The sequence below is a fragment of the Rhopalosiphum padi genome, chromosome 3 (genome assembly GCF_020882245.1).
Source record: "Rhopalosiphum padi isolate XX-2018 chromosome 3, ASM2088224v1, whole genome shotgun sequence".
Taxonomy (NCBI): domain Eukaryota; kingdom Metazoa; phylum Arthropoda; class Insecta; order Hemiptera; family Aphididae; genus Rhopalosiphum; species Rhopalosiphum padi.
Window position 1 is genome coordinate 16,932,878 of NC_083599.1, and position 22,202 is coordinate 16,955,079.

Sequence of the window (22,202 nt, forward strand, 5' to 3'; positions counted from 1 at the left end):
AAACTAAAGTATACTCGCGTGTGTATACGAAATATCTACGCTCACTTTCGTAAAAACAGACATTATAGCGATATCAGCCACCAAAGTATCAAGTATGCAGTTTATCCCTATTTTTATTTTTTTTTTTTTTTATCTAGGTCAGTGATCGTAGTGACACGTGGTTAATACATCTAACACACACACACACACACATTTAGGTACTGTAAAGTTATAACCGTCCCCCAGAGACGACTACGGTGGCGCGGTCCGTCGCTGCGGCGGTGGAGATGGCCCGGTGTAAATGGTTTGCAAACAGTTTTGCCGGTATGACGTGTTTAATCTTCGTACGTTTCGTTCACCCGCGTCCGTGAAATAAGATCCGAACGTCGAGACTTTATGGAGTTGGGCATTTCCCGGTCATATACGGTCCGCTCGCGCTTGAATGGCTGGGGAGGGGGAGATGGACCGGAAGAGGATATTGCTTTCGCGACTCTCGCGGGAACGTCGAAACGTATTAGGCGCGCGCGACTAATTCTTTTTCGTTTCTGAAAACGAAAGAGAAGAGATGAAAGCACATAAGAGACAAAGTGAGAGAGCAAGAGAGAGAAAACAAAAATGAAAACAAACATCGTAGAATCGTTTTTCCTGCCGTGTACGACGGAGACACGTGCATAAATCCCTATATAACAATAATAATGATAATCCTAATATTATGTGCGGCGTAATACCAACGTATACTCGTCTATAGTACGACCTGGGATATACTGAGATGGGACTATACTATTATCTATACATCGGTGCTTTACTATTACCCCCCTCCACCCGTAACTGAAAATTTAAATTGCATATTACAATGATGTTATATTATGTAATACTAATGTTTGTTTCACGACTAAAATATTATGGGGACAGACCACAGACTTAGATTTACGTAAATTGAGCGGTGTGGCATACGAAATTAATACACAAAGTATCTTTGTATAAAGTAACACCTGGTGATCCATTTAACATAAGACACTCATTATTTCAGAAAATACTAACGTTTTTGAAAACATATTCTTACAGAATTTTAAGTGGTTAAAAATAACATTTTTAAAAATAAAAATATTTTTTTTATCGTTATTATTTTTATAATTGTCTAGGTACTTATATAATAACAACATGTATCCTAAATTCCTCATACCAAAGCAGAATATTTTTTGTATACGTATTTCGATAAATAAAAATCGAATTTTGGACGTGTACAGATTGTGATTTATAAAATATATATAAGTAATTTAAGTTTAGATATAAGTGAAACAGAGATACCACACAAAATGGTGGTCCATTTCACCACTCATCTAAACTTTAAATACTTACAAGTTACAATTAATAAACTACTTGCCGGGGATTACAAAATTTAGCAATACAAATTGTGCCGCAATAAAATAAAACAATTTTTTCCTCGTAACTCGAAATTAATTCGGGGGGACCTCACCCCCCCCCCCTGTATACGTGCCTGTACGTAATGGCTTAACATGATGTAAAAAAATATTTTCCAAAACGTGTAGGTTTTTCTAAAATAAAGAGCATCTTATATTCTTATGTTAAATGGATTCCTGTAAAAATATGGAAAAAATTCACCGGTAATATACTCTAGAAAACTATGTTACGAATCATGAAGAAATATTATAATATAACTACGTCTTACTTTTATTTTTAAAATATAAAATCGATATTTTTAATAATTAAAAAAATTATAAAACCGTTTTTTGTATCAAAGTCCAAAGGTTTGATATAATGAGAAAAATCGAAAGTTACAAAAATTTAATTAATCAAAAGTTATGTTTCAAGAAAATTAGAACATTGTTCGTTCATATTAAAATAATAGCGAATATGGGTTTTTTCCAAAATTCAATTCTATAATATTGAAATTTACATTTTATGTAAAAAAATTAGGATTACAATTAAATTACTATTTTTCTCAAAATATTTTTTCTAAATAATTAAGCTACCTAATCATTATATTTATTATGCACCATAATCAGCATCTTGTTAATTTAAGAAAGTTCGGTCGTTGTTCAAATATATTTCTGTTTTCACAGTCAACGACGAACAATTTATTATTGTAATTTTTAAAATTAAAAAGCTAATTTTATCTAATAAATAATGTAAGACTCCGATAATCAAGGTAAATTGGAATCTCAAATTTTACAAGTTGTTAGGAATAGAAATGTAAAAATATTAGATATATAGTAATAGATAGTTTTGGTCGATTCGATATATAGTTTCTTGTACAATACTCAACAGTCATAACATTTTTATTTTATACGAAGCATTTATATGAAGCATTTATTTTTGTATGGCATAATACACTTTTCCAGTTCATATAATTTAGAATTATAATTTATATCACTAACAATCTTTTTTTACGCATACTATAATATAATAATATATCTACGTATAATTAAGCTACTAATTTGTAAAATTTAAAAGAGAATAAGTTAGCTGATAACCGCTCTACTACACAGTAAGTATCGAGTATACCTTGTCATTAAGTAGGTCACTATTATGAATGTGTTAAATTTTTAATAAAAAAAAAAAACAATTTTGAGCGATGACTATTAATGTCCAAGCGTATTTTTTTATGTATTTATATTGTTAATGCAGTAATTTATTTTACTATTAGTTATATCTTATATTAGCCGTAGATTGAATTTATTTTATTCGAAATATTACATTTATTATAGGTACCTGTTATTAATTATTATAATTGAACATAATAATATATATAATATTTTTAAATAATATAACATCGTTATAAGCTTTTGAGTCAATGCAAATTTTTCTTAAAACGGTGTGAACTGTGAATAGGTTTGTGGTAGTATAAACTATAAATAATCAATAGATTAAAATTAATAAAAATACTTTGAAAAATGTATTAAAATTATTTGTAAATAATAATATAGGCGTTCGCGGAAAGTTTCAAGTCCCTATAAAATACAAATATAATTGTTTAAATTAAGTACAAGAAAATAACAAAGATTGTTGTTTTTCGATTAAATATCCAATTTTGTCGAATTTGAACCTGAAGTGTCAATAAACAAAACTGTGCATTTATATTTTTTAGATTATAGATGTCTGCAAGAATTAATTACGAGAAACCTTCAGTTAAATTGTCAAGCCTAAGTGTTGATATTTGCATTTCATAAATTTTTATTACAGAACAATACGTCTTTAACAAAAAAAAAAAACATATTCAATTTGATCGAAAATAAGTTTACATAAAAATTACGTTTTCCTTAATTTTAAAATCTGAGCGGAGCAATGAAGATATTGATTTTATTATGATGTGTTTTTTTTTGTTCGTTTTTTTGTTTTTCCGATTATTTTGAATACACAAATACACACAAAACAAAAACAAAAAAAAATCTTTATTATAAAATCAAGACTTCATCTTTTTGCTCAGTCTAAATATTTTACGTAAATAGTGATATAAGTTATAATAACATAATATGATTATTATAACAAAGATATTTTCGCAAACAATTTTTTATTTATTCAACCGATATACTCGAATATAATATATTATATATGTTTATCGGTTGAATAAAAATCCCATAGTTTATTGAATATATTATAATAGTGAACCTACTATATAATGTATAAATTACGAGAGTTGTACTAGTGAAGCTAATTCTGTTTGATATATTTTGACCATTAATTTTTTATATTGTATTCTTTATAAAATAATAAAATTGATTTTTAAATTTAAAAGATCGATTCAATTTATAACATTTTATAATGACGTATTTTACTTAAGTTTATAATAAATGTATTCTATTTTCATGAATAGGTATTGGCATAAAGTAGCATGTTTGATCCCTGTGTTACGGTAAAAGTGCAAATACTGGAAAATCCTAGGTTTACCGATCGATTTCGGTAAAACTTAGGATACACATTTGGTCAAACCCCGAATAATTTCTGTAGTTCGGACTTTTAAAAACAAAATTTGGTTAATCTTTGGATAAACAACTAGAGTTGGTAAAGGTTCGAAATTTTTTACCAATTATGTGTTATTTATAATATTTTTTAACTATACTAAGTACTTTATTAGCTACTCCCTACTAGTAAATTAGATAGGCACGCATTTATATTATTATTAATTATTACCTATATCGTATTGTATTTTACTTGTGTATTTATTGTTTTATCATAATAATATTCATAATAATATTGCGATCGACTTTTATAAATCATGATACTGAAAGACCTTGACACGGGTATATACTTATACAATCAATAAATTAGCCAAAATGTACTTAAAGTATAAATATATAAGATAAGAGTTATTCCCACTAAACAATGTGTTGTACATACAATTTAGTTTACGATACAGAACAGGTTAATAAGACAGATAATAAATTGAAATCCAGGCCTATCGAAAATCATTTTACGAGGAGTATTCGTTTTACAATAAATTTTCACGAATAGTATGTCGCTTATAATACGGTTTTACAAACTTTTAAATGGTGTTGTCGCATCAAAAAATGATAAAAACTTATTATACATAACTAATAAAAAATATGTTATTGAAGATTTTTATCGCCTGGGTACAAAAACAGTAACACTTTCTCAACTTTTCACTAGAAACAATTTATTTTATGTGAAGAAAATTGTTTAAAATCGGCAATAATTTCAGGTAATATAATTGGTTTTCGTCAAGCAGTATCAGAACTGTCTTTGACTGGTGGACAAGGGGTGATAAGGTGCGATTGCTTAAAAAAAAATGTATAACTGATAGATGTAAATGCCGATCAAAAAATGCATTGTGTAACTCAGAAGCCACAGTAACCAAGCCTGCACAAATAAATTAATTATGAATGTAATAATTATTGTAATATTTAATAATAAATTTGTTCTAAATTCAAATGTATTTGGTATTATATATATATACAAGTAAAATACAATATATAATAATTAATAATAATATAAACGTGTACTTATTTAATATACTAGTAGGAAATAGCTAATAAAGTACTTGGCATAGTTAAACAATAATTACTATTATTAATAACAAATAATTGGTGCAAAATTTCGGACTTTTATCAACGCTATTTGTTTCTCTTAAGATTAACCGAAAATCTTGTTATAGTTGCTTGTAAAAGTCTGAACTGCAGAAATCATTCGGGGTTTGGCCAAACTATTTTGTGTATCCCATAGGTTTTACCGGTATTCGTACTTTTACCTAACACCTGTAGATATCATAAACAATGTACATTATTGCTATAAATATCTTATGATTATTATTATTATTGTTCTGATAGTGATGAGCATTGATATATTAATTTTGTATTCAAACTATCCAGAACATTTTATGGACTTTGTAGACCACAGTCTCTTTCTCTCATCCGTCAGCAAGGACAAACCCGTCAGATCCGGCAATGTTATCGTTGCTTTTGTTTTTCTATACCCGAGAACATATTATTATTATAATCGTACCGTCGTTTCCTATAATTAAATAAACAGTAGCCAAGAGTACTTTTACAGTAATGCAATACTGTGTCCATTAGTATATTATTGATTATAAAAATACTATTAATAATCGTAATACAGCACTCGTGTTTACTTTTTGCCACTATTGTAGACCTTGATGACTGACGACTGACATCACGAGGGGGATTTAGTATTGTGATATCTTCTCGACACTTGTCACCGAGCACGCGGGTTGGAACGCCGTCTGGTTTTAAAAACGGTAACGATTTTTATAAACGATGTTCGACGGGTCCACCGTGAACATTATCCTGACAGGCGGTACATGTGTGTGTATGTGTGTGTATGTATGTGTGTGTGTGTGTTTCAGACACAAATTTAGATTTCGGTTGAAAGATCTGTTCAAGACAGAGATTCCTCTGCGTTTTACTTTATAAGAAAACCAATAATAACTAAATAGTTATTAAAAATAGCTGCTCGGACATTAATTAATTATTATGTTATATAATTAACTTAAAAGAGAGGAGTTATTACTATTATTTACTAACGAAATATAATGAAAATTTATGATCTCACAATTGTTTGTGAAATATAAGATAATGTCACTTAAAAATGTAAATACTCGTGTAGATTAAATATTATAAAATACATAACATATTTTATTATAATTACACCATCCCCCACGGTCGGCATAACACCTTCCAATTAAAGTTACACCATTTTAAGGCACTAGTGCGTTGCACAATTAGTTTCCTCACAATACGTGTACAGTATACACTATACACTATACATTATATAGATAATAATATAATTTCACTAGTCTTCTACAGACAAAAATATTTCGGCCTTTGTGGATGTATGTGCGTCAGTAGTCGGTAATTAGTAATGGGACGACGACGACAATATAGTTAGTGACGTATACCCAGGAAGAACGTTATCGCCCGTTGTTTTTAAACACGATCGGATAGAGAGTATACATTTTTTTCTAGATAAAACCGTCAAACAAACGAGTTGTATGGAATCGACCAGTTGGAAGTTAGTGATCGTGCGAATGAGATCTTGAAATACATGAAAAGTTTTGAGCGGTGCGACTTATGTATTTCCCACCGTCAAACTGATGAAATTGTTTATCATTGTTATAATTATTATTATTATTTTTACTATTACTAATAAAACGCCCGTTGGCTGACAGAATCAAAATAAAATATAACTTAGTGATGATGATGACTAGGGTGGGAGGAGGGCATTGTTCTCGTTAAGAGAACAAATACGGTTCCGTTCGAAAGTATTTGTTAAATACTCGGAAGGACAAACGAAAAAGTATCCAAAAGATTTCACATTTATTTTCTTGCTGGGAAATGTATGAAAATAATTTAAAAGTTGGCCACCCTCTTACATTTATTAGTATTCATGGATTCGATTATCCCTGTAGTTAATATTACACTGTTGTAGTATTAAATAACATCTTCTTGTATCAGTTAAAATCTTTGGTTACCATATATAAGTATGTATAAACAAAAATCGAATTCCCGTGCAATATACGTCTTAAATGTATGTCCATTTCAGCCAAATTTTAAAATTGAAACTTAATATATTACACAAGATTTATTATGATGATGATTTACGGTTTTATTTTACTTAAGTTCTGTAAATCAGTATCCATAAAAATTAATTTTATTTAGAGATATGTGCACAATTATTAATGTCATAAATCATCATGATTATGCTACTTAATTAATGAGATTTTTTTTCTATTTTCAGGTAACACCGAAAGTTTGTCTGCTGGTAAGTACTAATTTGATTATATTATGAATACATTATATTTGAACCTATTATAGGTATTATTTAATTATAACATTTAAATTGACTGTGTGTATTTTTTATTATACCTATATATATACCACACCGGGAGTAATCAATACACATAATTTTACAATAAACTTATTCAAACTTTTTTTATTACGAAATTGTTCAATGTTTCATTTGAATGTCCGGACTTCTGTATTTATTTTTTAATATTATAACTGTTGCATAATCATGAATTCTTAAATCACTTAATCAGTATTGTCACTACTTCCGTCATAAATAAGTGTTATAGAACGTTTCCCAAAGTGTGTTCCACAGAACCTTAGGGTTCTGTTGGACAATCTCAAGGGTTCCGCCAGATGTATGTGATTATTGAGAAAATTATTTTATAGTATATTTGAGTAATTTATGTTATTTAAAAAAAATTGGATTCCACGAAACACTCAAGGGTTCCGTGGTTATAAAAGTTTGGGAACCACTGTTATAGAATTTATTTTCGATATGCTCTTTCTTATACATTCAGTTTATCTATACTTTTACTTTTTAAACGTTTTGAAAATTATTCTTTGATGGTAGAGATAAGTAAAGTGATTAACATGATTAACATGATTTCCAATAACTAATAAAATTTAATAAACAAATAAATAATTGATTCAGATTACGTACGAATTTTATCAAAGTGATTATGAAATTTATCTACTTACTTTTGATACCTGTTCTAAATCGAGACCAACTCTATGTAAATGGCATGCAATAATTTGCAATACTGTAATACTCACCAGTAAATAAATGTGTGTGTGTGTGTGTGTGTGTTTTTCTTTGTTTTGTTTATTGTTATTAATCGTCTTTTATATTATTTAGAGCTAAATATTATTTCAATATTTAACTCTGGGATTACTTTTGAGAATCAATACTTTTTAAAACAATTACGAAAAACAAAACAAAAATTACGAAAAACGTGAACTTTGGCTCTTTCTGTGCTATTTAAAACATTTTAAATATACCTAATATGCCTAATAACATTTTCGTTTATGAGGAAAAATGTTTAAAATATGTAAATTATTTTGAAATTCGTATCTTTCGTAAAATTTTTAATTTTAATATTTAAAACTTGAAAATTTAAGACAAGATTCCTCAAGTTTTTTTTACAGAAAATTAAAAAAAGTTTAGCTTAAAGCATCACGCATTTTTTATAAGCGATCAAAATATTCAAAATTTAACGACATTGATTATTTCCAAGTAAAATTACAATTATTCCTTTTACAATTTATTTTTATTTTGTTGTAATTAAAAAAAAAAAATAACATTGAAAAACTCAATATTATTGCTTTTTATTTGGGTCATCTCCTACAAAAACGAGTTATATTAATGAATGATTAACCTATGGATAAATGTAATATAAATGTATTCTGTATTTATTTTATTTTATACGATTCAGATATATAATAAATATGCATAATAATAAAAATAATAACAAAAACAGTTTATCATATTAAAATGTACGATAACAGACACTATTAACTACTTGAATCACTGATTCCGTCGATTACGAAATTGAATTCAACATTTTTTATTTTATTTTGTTATTCAAAATCTATATTAGTAAGTAATTAAATACAATAAGTAAATTTAAGGTTAAACATCATACATCCCTCTTTTTCATCCGTAACTTCACATGTATAATATATTACAACATGGGCGCAAAAATCTATTATCAAAGAATAATATTATAAGAGGTTCATCGTTTAGTAACTAAACTTTAGTGTTAATAAATATAATATAAATAAATATAGGCGCAACTAAACCGATATTTAGGGGTGTACAAAATGTGAAGAGCCTCACAGATAGCCAGGAACATCATAGGTACTTAATTTTTTTCAATACACAGTATAATACAAAATATTTTAATAAATGATAATATTTATTTCAAAATATTCTTATTTTAATGGAAAAATGTTATTATTTTTGGTTACCTAGTTACTCCAATGCTAATGAGTATAATTGTAATGTTTAATTTCCATTACGCCGTTTCTTATCGTATCGTATTCCGTTTATTTATCCAAGAGATGCCTTAAGAGTGCGTTACGCTTATATTTTTTTACTTTTTTATAGCCCAAATACGCTAGTAGTCTTATCTACAAATTATATTGAATAGCCTGCGTCTTCGGTCCGCAGCCAAAACTTTTGAAAGACATAACCAACAATCGACAACACTATAAACTAAATGTACCATTATACAAATAATTTTTTAACGACCATTGTGGCAGTGGTGAGATACCAAACTTTATTTTAACTTTGATAACAACTCGCAGTACACCAATGAGTGAAAGTATTGAACTGATGCGTAAAGTAGTGTCATAAGAATTAAGTAATTCACCTATTCATGAAAAAAATATTTATATATAATATTAAGTTATAAAAAAAGGGATCAATAGTATTTTGCTTATTAGTTTTCATTGATCTTTATGAGACTTTACTCATTTCTTTATTAAAGAAAAAATGTTCTCAATGTTTCTAATGATTTCTTTCCACCTTTAATGGTACTATTGCTGCTTGTCGATGTTTTCATTTGAATTATGTGTAATTCGTATGGCTTGAATACTATAATATAGATTATTAAAATAATAATATTAATAGTAATAATTTTGATTATAAACCTTGGACCTTAGTTACCAAATACAATCAGATTATTCATAAATGGGTCTAGGCAAAAATAGCAAATGTAATAATGGCAAAGTAAAATGAGTGAAATTCAAAGATAAAAAATCAGAATTTCATACAAAAATCATAGTTATTAAATTTAAAATTTTAATTTAATTTTTAAAATTTAAAATTTAAAGTTGTAAAGGTTATACCTTTAAGGAAATTTACTTATCACTTGAGACAATAATAATTATTACTTAAGTAATATTTTAATTAGGTACTCTTTTTCTATAATCTCTAAACTTGTTTTCGACTTTCCATTTATTCACCGATGCTTCGGATTTCATGTTTATTACTTTTTTTATTATTATTAAAATAGTTTTTTTTTAATTTTAATTTACAATCTATATTAAATTATACAATAAGTAAATTTGATGAAAATATAAAAACAAAATGATATGAAGAAGACATGACTAGAGAAAATAGCTATTAAAATCACTTTATAATTATGTACACATAAGTAATGATAACATATTAAATTATCTAAAATCTTATTTAGAGAATTGATTTTTTTTTTAATTTAAGTATGAATATAATAATAATTAGGTTAAAAGATCTCTGGACTTCTTCAGTCGACGGAATGTATCGGGTAGGTTCAGAGAGAATAAATTTGATATGAGAGGATTTAAATGATCATGTATAGTTTATTATGGAATATTGGAATCGTTTATAGAATTTAGATGCTAGAATAAAGATCATTCCTTTGCTAGTTAGCTATTATAAATTTTGTCATTTTTTACTGATACCTTTATAAATGTACTCTGTATAGATAACATTGATATTTTAAAATTTTTAAATAAATATTATAATTGTTTACACACAACTTAGATAAAAAAAGAATTAAATATTCTTACAATAAATCAATGAAACAAAATATAAAACACGGTTCACTGTGAGACGTTATTGTCCCCATTACCTATTTACCTACCCTATGTTTTTACCGTTCTTGGTACACTATTATAGTACATAATATTTTAATCTATATAGTCCGTTATATTATAGGATATTTATTTTAATCTATGTTAAAGAGTGTACATAGGTATATACTAATAACTATAGATGTAAGTATAAAATAATCTATATATATAATAACATTGAATAGTTGGCTAATTGTATTCTATATCATATTTGTAAGAATATCTAAAGAACGAGATAAAAATATGCTTAAGGTTAGGTGTTCCACACTTAGTGTATGTAGACATTCGCGCCATCGAGGTTCTTATTTATTTTTTCGTACAAAACTACAAAAGGCATACAATACCAGTTTCTTTTTTTTTTAATTCAATAAATTGAATTTTAAACGCAATAGCGTTTACTTCACGTTCGGTAGTAAAACACAAACACACACGAATATGTGTGAGTGTGTGTGTGTGTGTGTGTGCCATGTGCACGTTACAACCATTTTATCTGAGGACCGTCGGCCAACGCTACACGAATAAAAACTCGACGACAACGACGACGTTGTGTAAATTCGATTACCGACGTGTTTTCATTATCGTTTCGATAATACGATTTTACCGAATAATTACAGCAATAACGAAATAAACGCGCGGCCGGCTTTCAACGCCGACGGATGACGTAATTTTGTTGTTGTATACATTCGCGTCGATCGCCGTAAAAGTACAAAATATGTAATAATAAATAACAATATATACTCACCTGAATATTAGGGCGGAAGGCGCTTTTACCCGTCGAGTTTCTCCGACGTTTTTCTCGAAAATGTATGCAAATTGGATATTCGACACGAAAATCGCAAAAATGACGTGCGCACGTACCCTCGGCCGCGGCGGCTCGTCTTAGGTATATAAACATTATATACCTATATTATATGTATACATAATAATATGTATTTGCAAGTATTATCATAATGCGGTCGTCGCGCGTCTACCAAAGTACCACCAACGCCTTGTATATTTATACACATAATATTATCGAACTGTCTTAGCACTGCCGGAACGATTTGTGAATTTAAACAACTAATTTGCAAAATAGTTGCAATGATTTGTATTTCAGCGGAACATTTTGATAACACCGCGATGCGCAGATTTGGCAGCACGCATACGCGTATAACATTAACCGGCCTTCCGTGCGCTCTCGTATTACGTGCGTAAAAATCGTTCGCGTAATTCCGTTTGACGATCAGTAAAGAATTTCCATAGCACGTTAACGTATACTATAATAGTCGAGTTACAAAATATACTTCTCCTCCTCGCTATTCATAATAAATCTTTATTTTTTGTTTTTATACATATTTCGTAGGACACGATTATTATTATTATTATTAATATTTCACTTCGACCGTAGCTCGTCGTCGTCTACCAATGCGATCAGTTATTTCAAACAATTTAATTTTTCATTTCTTTTTATATTTTCTTACTACTTCAATATTCAATTTGATTATTTTATCTCATTTTTTTTTTTGTTATTTTAACATCTTACACACACTTTCTCCCTATTGATTTTTGTCCGTAACCAATGACTTTGAATGTTTTAATTTAATGTACTTTACTTTTAACAATCTCTTTATATAAATATAATATACCTAGTAGCTAGTGTATATGTAGTATATTATACTTATATATTTTGATCGTATAATTTACTCCATCTCAAAAAAGTTTCCTTTGCTTTACGTCGTTGAATTCCTAAAATCGATTAAAAACTTAGCCTATACCTCAGTTCGTGATTACTTTTCGATAAAAATGAAAATGTTTTTGATTAAAATTATACAACCGTGTTTTTAATATTATATACCTACAAAAAGGAAACTTGAGGTTGTTTTAAATAAAGTCTAAAGTTAAGTTTACATAATTAGCAAACCAGATGCCAAAATGTTTTATGTATTTAATAGGTTCAATTGGTGATAAAAAGTAATCCAATACGCTTCAGTTACAAATCCAGATAAATCAACCAAATTCTTTCAATTACCGAACAACTAAAGTTTTCGATGTTAGGAACAAAATTATATTAAACATCCGTATATACTATTAAAGTCGAAGCGCTGTACGTTTAAATATTAATCTAAACGGAAATTGATATATTAAATAATATATATATATATTTAATTGTATACCTGCAATTCGTTCGCAAAACATTGTTTTTTAGTATAAAATATAAAGTTGGCGTCTCTTTGATGTTTAATACGTATAATCGAACAAAAAACTCAGTAACATTAATTCCATTAAAATTATATTACCTATACATTGTGTGTATTATTGACTTTTCACCGTCTCAGTCACACGCACACACACACACAGAAGTGCGTGATTTGCTACTGGTTGGTTTCCGTAATATGACTAATACATACATGTCGGTCTGTGTGTATAACGGCGGCCTGCAGTTTAATCGTGCGCTTATGTATAGATGTATATATTATAATGCAAACAGTCCGACGTCACTTAAAACTCTACCTATATAGGACTATAGGTAATATAGATTTATATATATAAACGTTATACGCGTCTGTCTATTCCATATACCTATATATAAGCATACAATATTCCGACTGCGTAGTTAACGACTATCGTTTTCGGTGGTCATATAGCGGCCGTTTAATTTCCGGCGACTTACTGGCACGGCTGGTTTTAGATCGACGTCTATCGTGCGCGTTCAGCCTATACACGTGTACGTATAAGGCTATATTTACCTATTACTATATAGTATATACACGATATACATTATATACAAATATATACATATATATTGTGTAAAGAGTCACCACGTACCGGCGTGACGGCTGCCATTTAAAGACAATGTAATATAGCGAATTCAAATTACACATTCAACACGGGGATCACGAGATTCGGCTGCTCCGGCAGAGGGTTGAGATTGCACATAGATGTTTTATTACGGTTGACCGGCGACGAAAAGGTTGTGGCTCTATAAACCTTACCTATATATGTATATAGACATAGGTGTAATGCGTAATATAAAATATATCTACAATACGTAAATACGTAGGTAATACGTATGTCTATGGACATAGTCCGCCGGGCGTTGTTTAACGGTATACGGTCATATAGCGAGAGTATATGCTAGCATAATATAGGCGTAGTGTTGCTATATGAACGCGTCAAAGCGGTAAAAGTTTCCCGTCGGAAGGAACTTAAAATATCACGTTAACGGGTAGTTCTGGGTGGGAAAGTACATCCCAATGATCAGTGTGGAGGGGTAGGCGTCGCTTGGTGGAAGGGCTTTGCCGGAAAACGTTTTTCTCTCTTGGGAACAGCCGCCGCGGAAAAACGAATTTTCGGCCAAAAACTTGTTCGACTATAACACACACACACACACACACCCACACATATACATACATATATATATTATATGTATTGTATATAAGTGTAGTTGTGTTAGAGTGCGAAAACCACTATCGCCGTTAGACTGTTGGGCGTTTGTCGCCGGTCGCTTCGTATGAAAGTTTCCGCTTGACTTACATGCAATAATTGGTGTAATGAAAATTTTTGTTCGTCGAAAAAATAATCTTCTTATATTGTATCTTGTATTTTCGATTAATATATATAACTATTACATTATATCTATAATGTAAGGTAGTAGTTTCCAATAAAAATCTCATATTTTGAGTTGGCCGTTGGAGGAAGGTGGAGCATTTATACGATTTCAATGTAAGTCCCCCAAAATCAATCATATTCAACTGTAAACGTATAAATCGGCAGATTATATTTTTCGGTTCACAGTAGTTTTGTCTACAAAAAAAAAAACCCCAACAGTAAAATCATGGCTAAACTAACCTAAAGAATCGAATACGCATAAAATATTAATATTAGATTTACTGCTATTTGTTAATACTGTTTGTCGTTAATAATGTTCATATTATTATTGATTGCGATTAACTTTATGACATTACTATTTACTATTTAACTAAAGTTCATATAACCGAAATGCTTGATTCATTCGATTGCCATATTATATTAAAGATATAATTCAAGCGAAGAGATTCTCCGGGGAGTCTGTGCGCGAGTGAGCGTTACACGATGAGATAAATTATTCATATTTCGCGTTTCCAGCCAACTGTTCATAAAACATTTAAGCACATGTCTGCGTGACTGCATCTATGGTTATAATGACGGTGGTGACACACGTGTCTATAATACTCTGGTTTTAAGTAGGGAGTACAAGAAAAATCAGTCCCCCCTCTATTTGGTTACTTCTGTCCAGACTTAAGTAACGTCCATTCTTATAAAGCTATACTGCAGCTATACTAGAGCTGTTCAGTTAAATTAAAATAATTTCTTTGGTTGGAAAGAATGATTTATCTTCGAAATGTTATTATTTTAGTCGAATAAAGTTATTTTAACAAGTATTTTTCGGTTCGATAAAAAAAATATTATTATACAAAATACTAACTTAATTAATTTTCATTATCATCTCATTATATATAAATTATCCTATAAATGTCGATAAAAAATCTATTTTCGGGTAAAATATTTGAAACATAATACAAGGATAATTTTTTCATTTTCCAACTAAATATTATAAAAAGTTTATTGTTATACCATATTTTTTTAAAGCATTTAAAGTCTGTATTTATATAAAATTCGTCAAAATCTCGAAAGTTTATGAATTATTATGTTGTTAGTCATTCGAAAAAAATTTTTTTTTATATCTGACATTTGACAATTGAATAAAACATTCCTCATTAGCTTTTTACCTATTTAAAATAATAAAGTTTACCGGAAAGTCGCATTCATTTTTTAAGACTGTTTAAACCTTAAATTTTTACGACATTAGATTCATCTATATAACAACTATTTCCCTCAAAACCATTTTTTTTTAATTTTTTTGTAATTTAAAAACAAATAACCATACACATAAATACTTATAATTTTCTATACATAGTATTATTTTCTAAATAATAAAACCATGTTCTAATTATGTTAAATTTTTTTGAACTATTTAGGTATATTGGCATTTAAAATTTTCAATATATTTTAATTTTTTCCATAAAATTTGGTGAAAAATCCCAATACAAAATCCCATATCATACGTTTATCTTATATTTATATACAATTAATAAAAACACATTCGCATAATCTTGTTTTAAAACATTTTAAGTTTGAATTTTAACAACATTTTTTAAAATAACAAAAATGTACAACCCATGAGTATTTTGTCGTTAAAAATTTATAAAATCTTCAATTTTTACAGCTAAGATTTGAACATTTCAATATTTCATTATAATGTTTCTCAAAAGAAGTTCATATTGAAATTAAAAATTAAAAAAAAAACATACAAACCAATTATAAACATTTAAAGCATAAAATTCGACGAAATTACATATTTTAACAATTAATAATAATGTTAACTATTTTGTTAAAATTCAAAAATTATTATTCGTTAGGACTTAAAATTTTTACGGTTTTTATAAACTGTATTAAACTCAATGAAATGTTTAAAATATGAAAATTAATTTTAAGATATTGCCCATTTAACGCACTTTTTTACGATAAGTTAAAATGACTGAACAGTTAGTAACTATAATAAAAAATTGAATAAATAGGTATATATATATATATCATTTTAATAATTAAATACTAATTATGAAATAAATATAATGTATTTGGAAAAAATTAAGCCAATAACTACAAAAGTTTTAGTTAATACTTTAATAGAAATATTAAAAAAACACATAATGAAATATACTTATACCGTGACATAGGCTGACAAACCGTCTCTGTTCATAATCGTTTTTAATATACAATAATTTATTATTGAATTCAAATTTAATACACCCATTACACCATTACAATGATCCACTCGGCGCCTAATGAACAACAGTGCATATTAACATGATGATTTATTTTTCTTTAAACTAAATATTTTGTTATATAATTATTACATAGTTTAGTTTCTGTATACCAGTTAAGATAACGTAATAAAATTAAAATATTTAATAGTAAGAATTATTTGTTTGCGCGCACGGGAATATTCAAAATAAATAGGTGAGCATAAAGAGATCAAAATATCCTTCACCATTTTATGTCAAGTTAAGCCATGATACTACTGCATAATACTAATGCATGTTATTTTTCGCTCAACTCCCCCTCGAAATAACTGTATACATGTTCCACGTAAACATGACTTTTGTGTTAATAAACTGAACAATGACTTATTATTTTTCCTTCAATTATATACGTTGGTCGTCATGTTTAGAGTCCTCCAACCAGAACAATAATAATTGAAAAAAACATTGGTTTTGTAGAAGATAATATTATTAGGAAAAATCGTATTGTTCAATACTTCATTTATTTGTTTTGTCGAATATACTACTAATATAGGTATATTCGATCCATAGTGATCTTTTATAAAATAAATGAAAAAAATCCACAGATTTTATGATGGTTATAAACATAACAACTTATAATATTACAATGTATACGTAGTTGGAATGTGTATGTATGTTGGGAAAATATATTTTCATTTTCCGTTGTTGGAAAGGTGTGAGAAAATATTGTACCTTTATGCTCATTAATGGTACAATAAATCAACAATAAATTAGTATAATATGGTTAATTATGTAACAGTGGTAATTAATACTGATATTATAATTTTTCCTAGATTATAATTAGCTGTACTCAAAATACTCAAAAACTAACGAGTATTTTATAATTCTGATAAATCTAGAACACCATACTAGATTAAAGCTGCGCAAGATAACTCAGATTTTAAACTCGATAATTTGAGTTATTGATGTTATTGTATAGATAAATTTTAGAAACGTTGAAAGTTGAAAGTTACATTTCTATTTTAAAATTTTTAATTGAACATTTACAATCCATGCCAAAGCATAATAAGCAGATTTGATAAAAGTATATATATGAAAACAAAAATATACATTAACATTCCTTAAAAATAAATAATAATACATTCTTATAAAAGTAATTAATGAAAAACATAACAGAAAATTAAGCCATTCAGTGACAGAAACATTGACAGAATTAATTATTTATTTAGGTCAATTTTAGGTAAGTAAATTAATCAAGAAATCACTGCTCCAATATTTCTTTAAACTTTAAACTGAGTTATCTTGTAATATTATTGTTATAAAAAATTGCATTAATATGTTATGTAAGTTATTTTGATACCTATTAAAATCCAGAAATAGTACATTAAAATGTTCAGAAATAGAATGTAATATTTACAAATTTACAATACTAAATGTTAAGTAATAAATATTAAATATTTTAAACTAACAATAGAAAAATAACTATACATAACTATATTTTAAATATATATGTTTTATAATAGGTATAAACAAAAAAAAAATTTGATGTGACTATAAAATGAATTAACTGATTAGTACCTGTATGGCTGTATAGAAAAGAAAATGGAATTTAGAAGCCACTTTGAACAAAAAGTACTTGTTATTTTATAATTCAGTTAAAAGTAACTTTAACTTTTTAACTTGTTAATGTCCAGCATTACCTACCACTATATATTATGCATTTGTGCCATCATGTGGAATGTTTTTCTACTTTCTAATTATTTGTTCTAATCAATATTTATCATGTTTAGATAAAATGTTTGGATATACAAATCTTTAAAGTGTTAAAAAATCGTTATGAAATATTATTACTAGATCACTCAATACATAACGTATACAACAACTTAATCTACAAAATAATGATTGTTAATTTATAACCATTTTTTTTAAACAAAAAATAATCATGAAATTTTAAAATAAACTTAAAAAAGAGCTTAATTTTTTTTTTAATTCGAATATGTCATGTGCCTTAATTATTGTTTTAATACAATATATATATATATATATATATATATACATAAAAACATTTTAACTGGATAATGAAGGTCCCTAAATCCTCGTTTCATGCATCACTTTCAACCGTCATTCAATTATACAAGATTCACGTTGGTTTTATTTTTAATACTGTTGTAAGTTACAACTGTAATACTTTTGGTGAAATTCTCTTTAACAGATATTTGCTGTCTTTACTCATTAAATTTGTTTGACGCTTTGATATTTTTTCATGCAAAATAATTTTAAACCCAACTATTAACTAGTTAATTTTTGTTATTGCTCCTAAATAATTGTAAAAATGAAGAAAGTAGAGAATAAAACCATGTTATACAGTGCCGCAACTTGTTTTGTGATGGGACGTTGTGAGAACAACTATTATTAAGTTGTGCCTAAAATAAAGATACGATTTCTTAAATAATTCATACATTTATATTTAAAAATATAAAATACTATGTAATTGATGTTAATAAACATGAGTATATTTGAACTACCTAGATACACTAGATAGTATACTATGTGTATATAATTTTGAAATTATGTGAATATTTTTGTATATTTTACGATTTGTATTTGTATCTCGACTTTATAATAAAAAAACTGATAAACAAATTATTATTTTTATTAATATAATCTTTTATAGATAATAAATATAAAAACATCAAATTATAGTTATAGGTACCAAATAAATAATAACGTTTAATATTTATATTAGGTAATAAATATAAGATTTAGCTTCTATTTTTGGAAGGTTAACATTCCAAGAGTTTTTAAAAATAATTGGAAAAAAAACAAAAGAAAAGCGAGAATTGATACGTAAAACCAGATTTTGAACAAATCAATTATTTTATTTATGGCGTAAATTAAAAATAAATAACCTTAAATACTTTAAATTTTTAACAAAATTTGTATATTCTACTTATGGTATAATTTTCAAAATATTTTGACTCTTTTAGAGATATAAGTATACAAGATGATCCATAAAACATGTTCACTCCCTTTATCTTCTACAATGACACAGTTAATCTGGTTTTTTGAACTATTAATTATAATAAAATTAAAGACCGTATTATTTTCTTTCATCTTTCTGTTTTTTAAAACCACGATACGACTTCTTATCAAACAATTTTCTTATAATGTTGTAATTACAAAAAACTCGTAGATACTTGAAATAATAATCACCAAATGTTTATAATACCATATTTTATGTTGGTACTTAGTTTAGAAATGTTAATAGGTAAAATAAAATTTAAATTATAACAAAAATAAATAAAATATTTTTTCAAAAAATATCTTCGACTTTAATTTTTATTATCTCAATGGATACCGGGTCCCGAAAAACCAATTTTTAATCATTTTAGCACTATAAGTCTTACCTATAGCAGAGATGAACAACTTAATGTATGGCCAATTTTTTGAAAGTGAAAATCCAGCGAGTCAGAGAACATAGAAAGCAAAAAAAAAAGTCAGTAATATTTACAATTCGCCTTTATAGTTCAATACTAGATAAGAATTCATATATCTATGTTTTACAATAAAAATTATGTCGATTTTATAAATATAGTAAAAAAAATACAGAAAAATCTTAGCATTTTATATTTTTATTAAGTAATTTATAGTAGCACTGGCCACCGGGCTAGTTAAAAATGGTCCGTGGTTTCCCGTTCCCCCCCCCTGTTATATAGTATAACTTATGGTACCTCTAAAGGCACTATATAAATTATTATAGCGTTAAAAGCGTTCAATGAATGCAATTAAAAAAAAAAAATTAGTAATTAATAATATGACTCTGATAACTCATTACGGTATATATTGACATAATATATTTCTGATTTGTTAACAAGTAGTGGCAGAGATTTCATCATCTTTTACCCATATATTGTTAGGTAACTGAAATATTTTAGTCTCCTCTCAACCTCACTGGAGCCATACTGGCTACGATAGTTGCCGCATTGGTGTTGGACACATGCTGTTATAAATATAGTTTTGAACGTTTCTTTTTGTTTTATACAAATAATAGTATTGCCATGAAAGTTTTCCGTTTTTTATATTATATAATGTACATAATATATACATATATATATATATATATATGTTTAGGTATTGTGTATATTTTTTTTTTAATATTAATGGCCTTGTTCGAAGTTGGAAACTTTTTTCTGAGTATACAATTGGGTCAGCGTAAAGTATCACGTCAAAGGAACCGACCGCATGAGAACGGTACACATCAAAGCCTTTCATTACTCTTCACTTTACCCAATTATTATACATACATATATACACTATGTGCACGCAGGTAAATTTTATATATAAAACATATACTATATACTATATAATATCTTATGAGATTTTTGTATTCAAATTGTTTACTGTGGTGAAGACGTTATTGATTTCGTGTTCATTGTTCTTGTACCAAGTATAGAAATTATACACACTCAAGAATGTGTTAAGTAGGTTCTGAATTTTTTTTTTAAAGTAGTTTATTTTCACTTAATACATCCGCTTTATTTTCTATTACATTTGCAGCTATAACGATTCGTTGATTCGAATTTTTTGTATACGAAATGTTTTTAACAATAACGTATTTTATTGAAACTTGTAAAAAAAAAGATAATTTTGTTAAGTGTACCTTTTGTTTTGTTTGTATACTTATATATTTATAGCGTAAGATAAACAAGAGCATTTCATCGAAAATGTATTACATTTTATGTAACTAAAATAGTTTCAATTTCGTTAATAACTGACAATTCAGCTAAAACTGTAATATTATAATGGTTCTTGTATCCTCTATATTCGAATTTAATGAAAACGATATTAAATACTCTGCATAGTTTAAAAACATCGCAGACTAGAGTAATTGCAGATTAAAATTAACTCGTTAAATTTTACAGTTGGAAAAATCTTTATTAGTTTATTTAATTAATCAAAATAGTTTTGTTTATTATAAATAAAAAGTAATTTCTCTGTATTTTATGGTACCTACTATAAATCCAACAAATAAATACATTTTTAAATTTTTAACCAGCAATTATTCCTAGATTGTACACAAAATAATTTCCGATGATGTACGTATGTTAATTTTTATTGTAAATATAAATTGTTATTACTTAAATATTCTTAAATAAATTAGTACGATTCAGCTGTGTGCAAGCTAAAAAAATATGGAATTAAATTGATAAAATCATGTTCGAAGTTTAGTCTTTATTGAGCCACTGGCATCATCATTTTTAATCAACTTAGTAAATAACCTTTTTATAACTTTTAAGTAGACTATTTTTGATAACTTTTGTTCTTATCTGTTTAAATGGATAAATGTAATACTGTTTTGAATATGCTGTACACCTACTAAGATTCTTCAAGTTACTTGTTTTGGAAACTAATATAATTTATAAGTTATAATACAAATTCAGTGGTACCTCTAAATACCGGACACCTTCAGTCGCTGAAATTTTGTCTGCTATTTGGAGGTGTC

The 22,202-nt window shown here is 27.3% G+C and overlaps 1 protein-coding gene across 1 annotated transcript in view; it reads left to right on the top strand.

The window, feature by feature from the left end:
- The window catches only part of LOC132924433 (uncharacterized), a 50,485-nt gene that overhangs the window by 22,931 nt on the left and 5,352 nt on the right, over window positions 1-22,202 (top strand). The window contains exon 5 of the mRNA XM_060988745.1: window positions 7,213-7,236. Within this exon, the coding sequence (XP_060844728.1) occupies window positions 7,213-7,236 (24 nt within the window). The remainder of the gene's footprint in view (window positions 1-7,212; window positions 7,237-22,202) is intronic.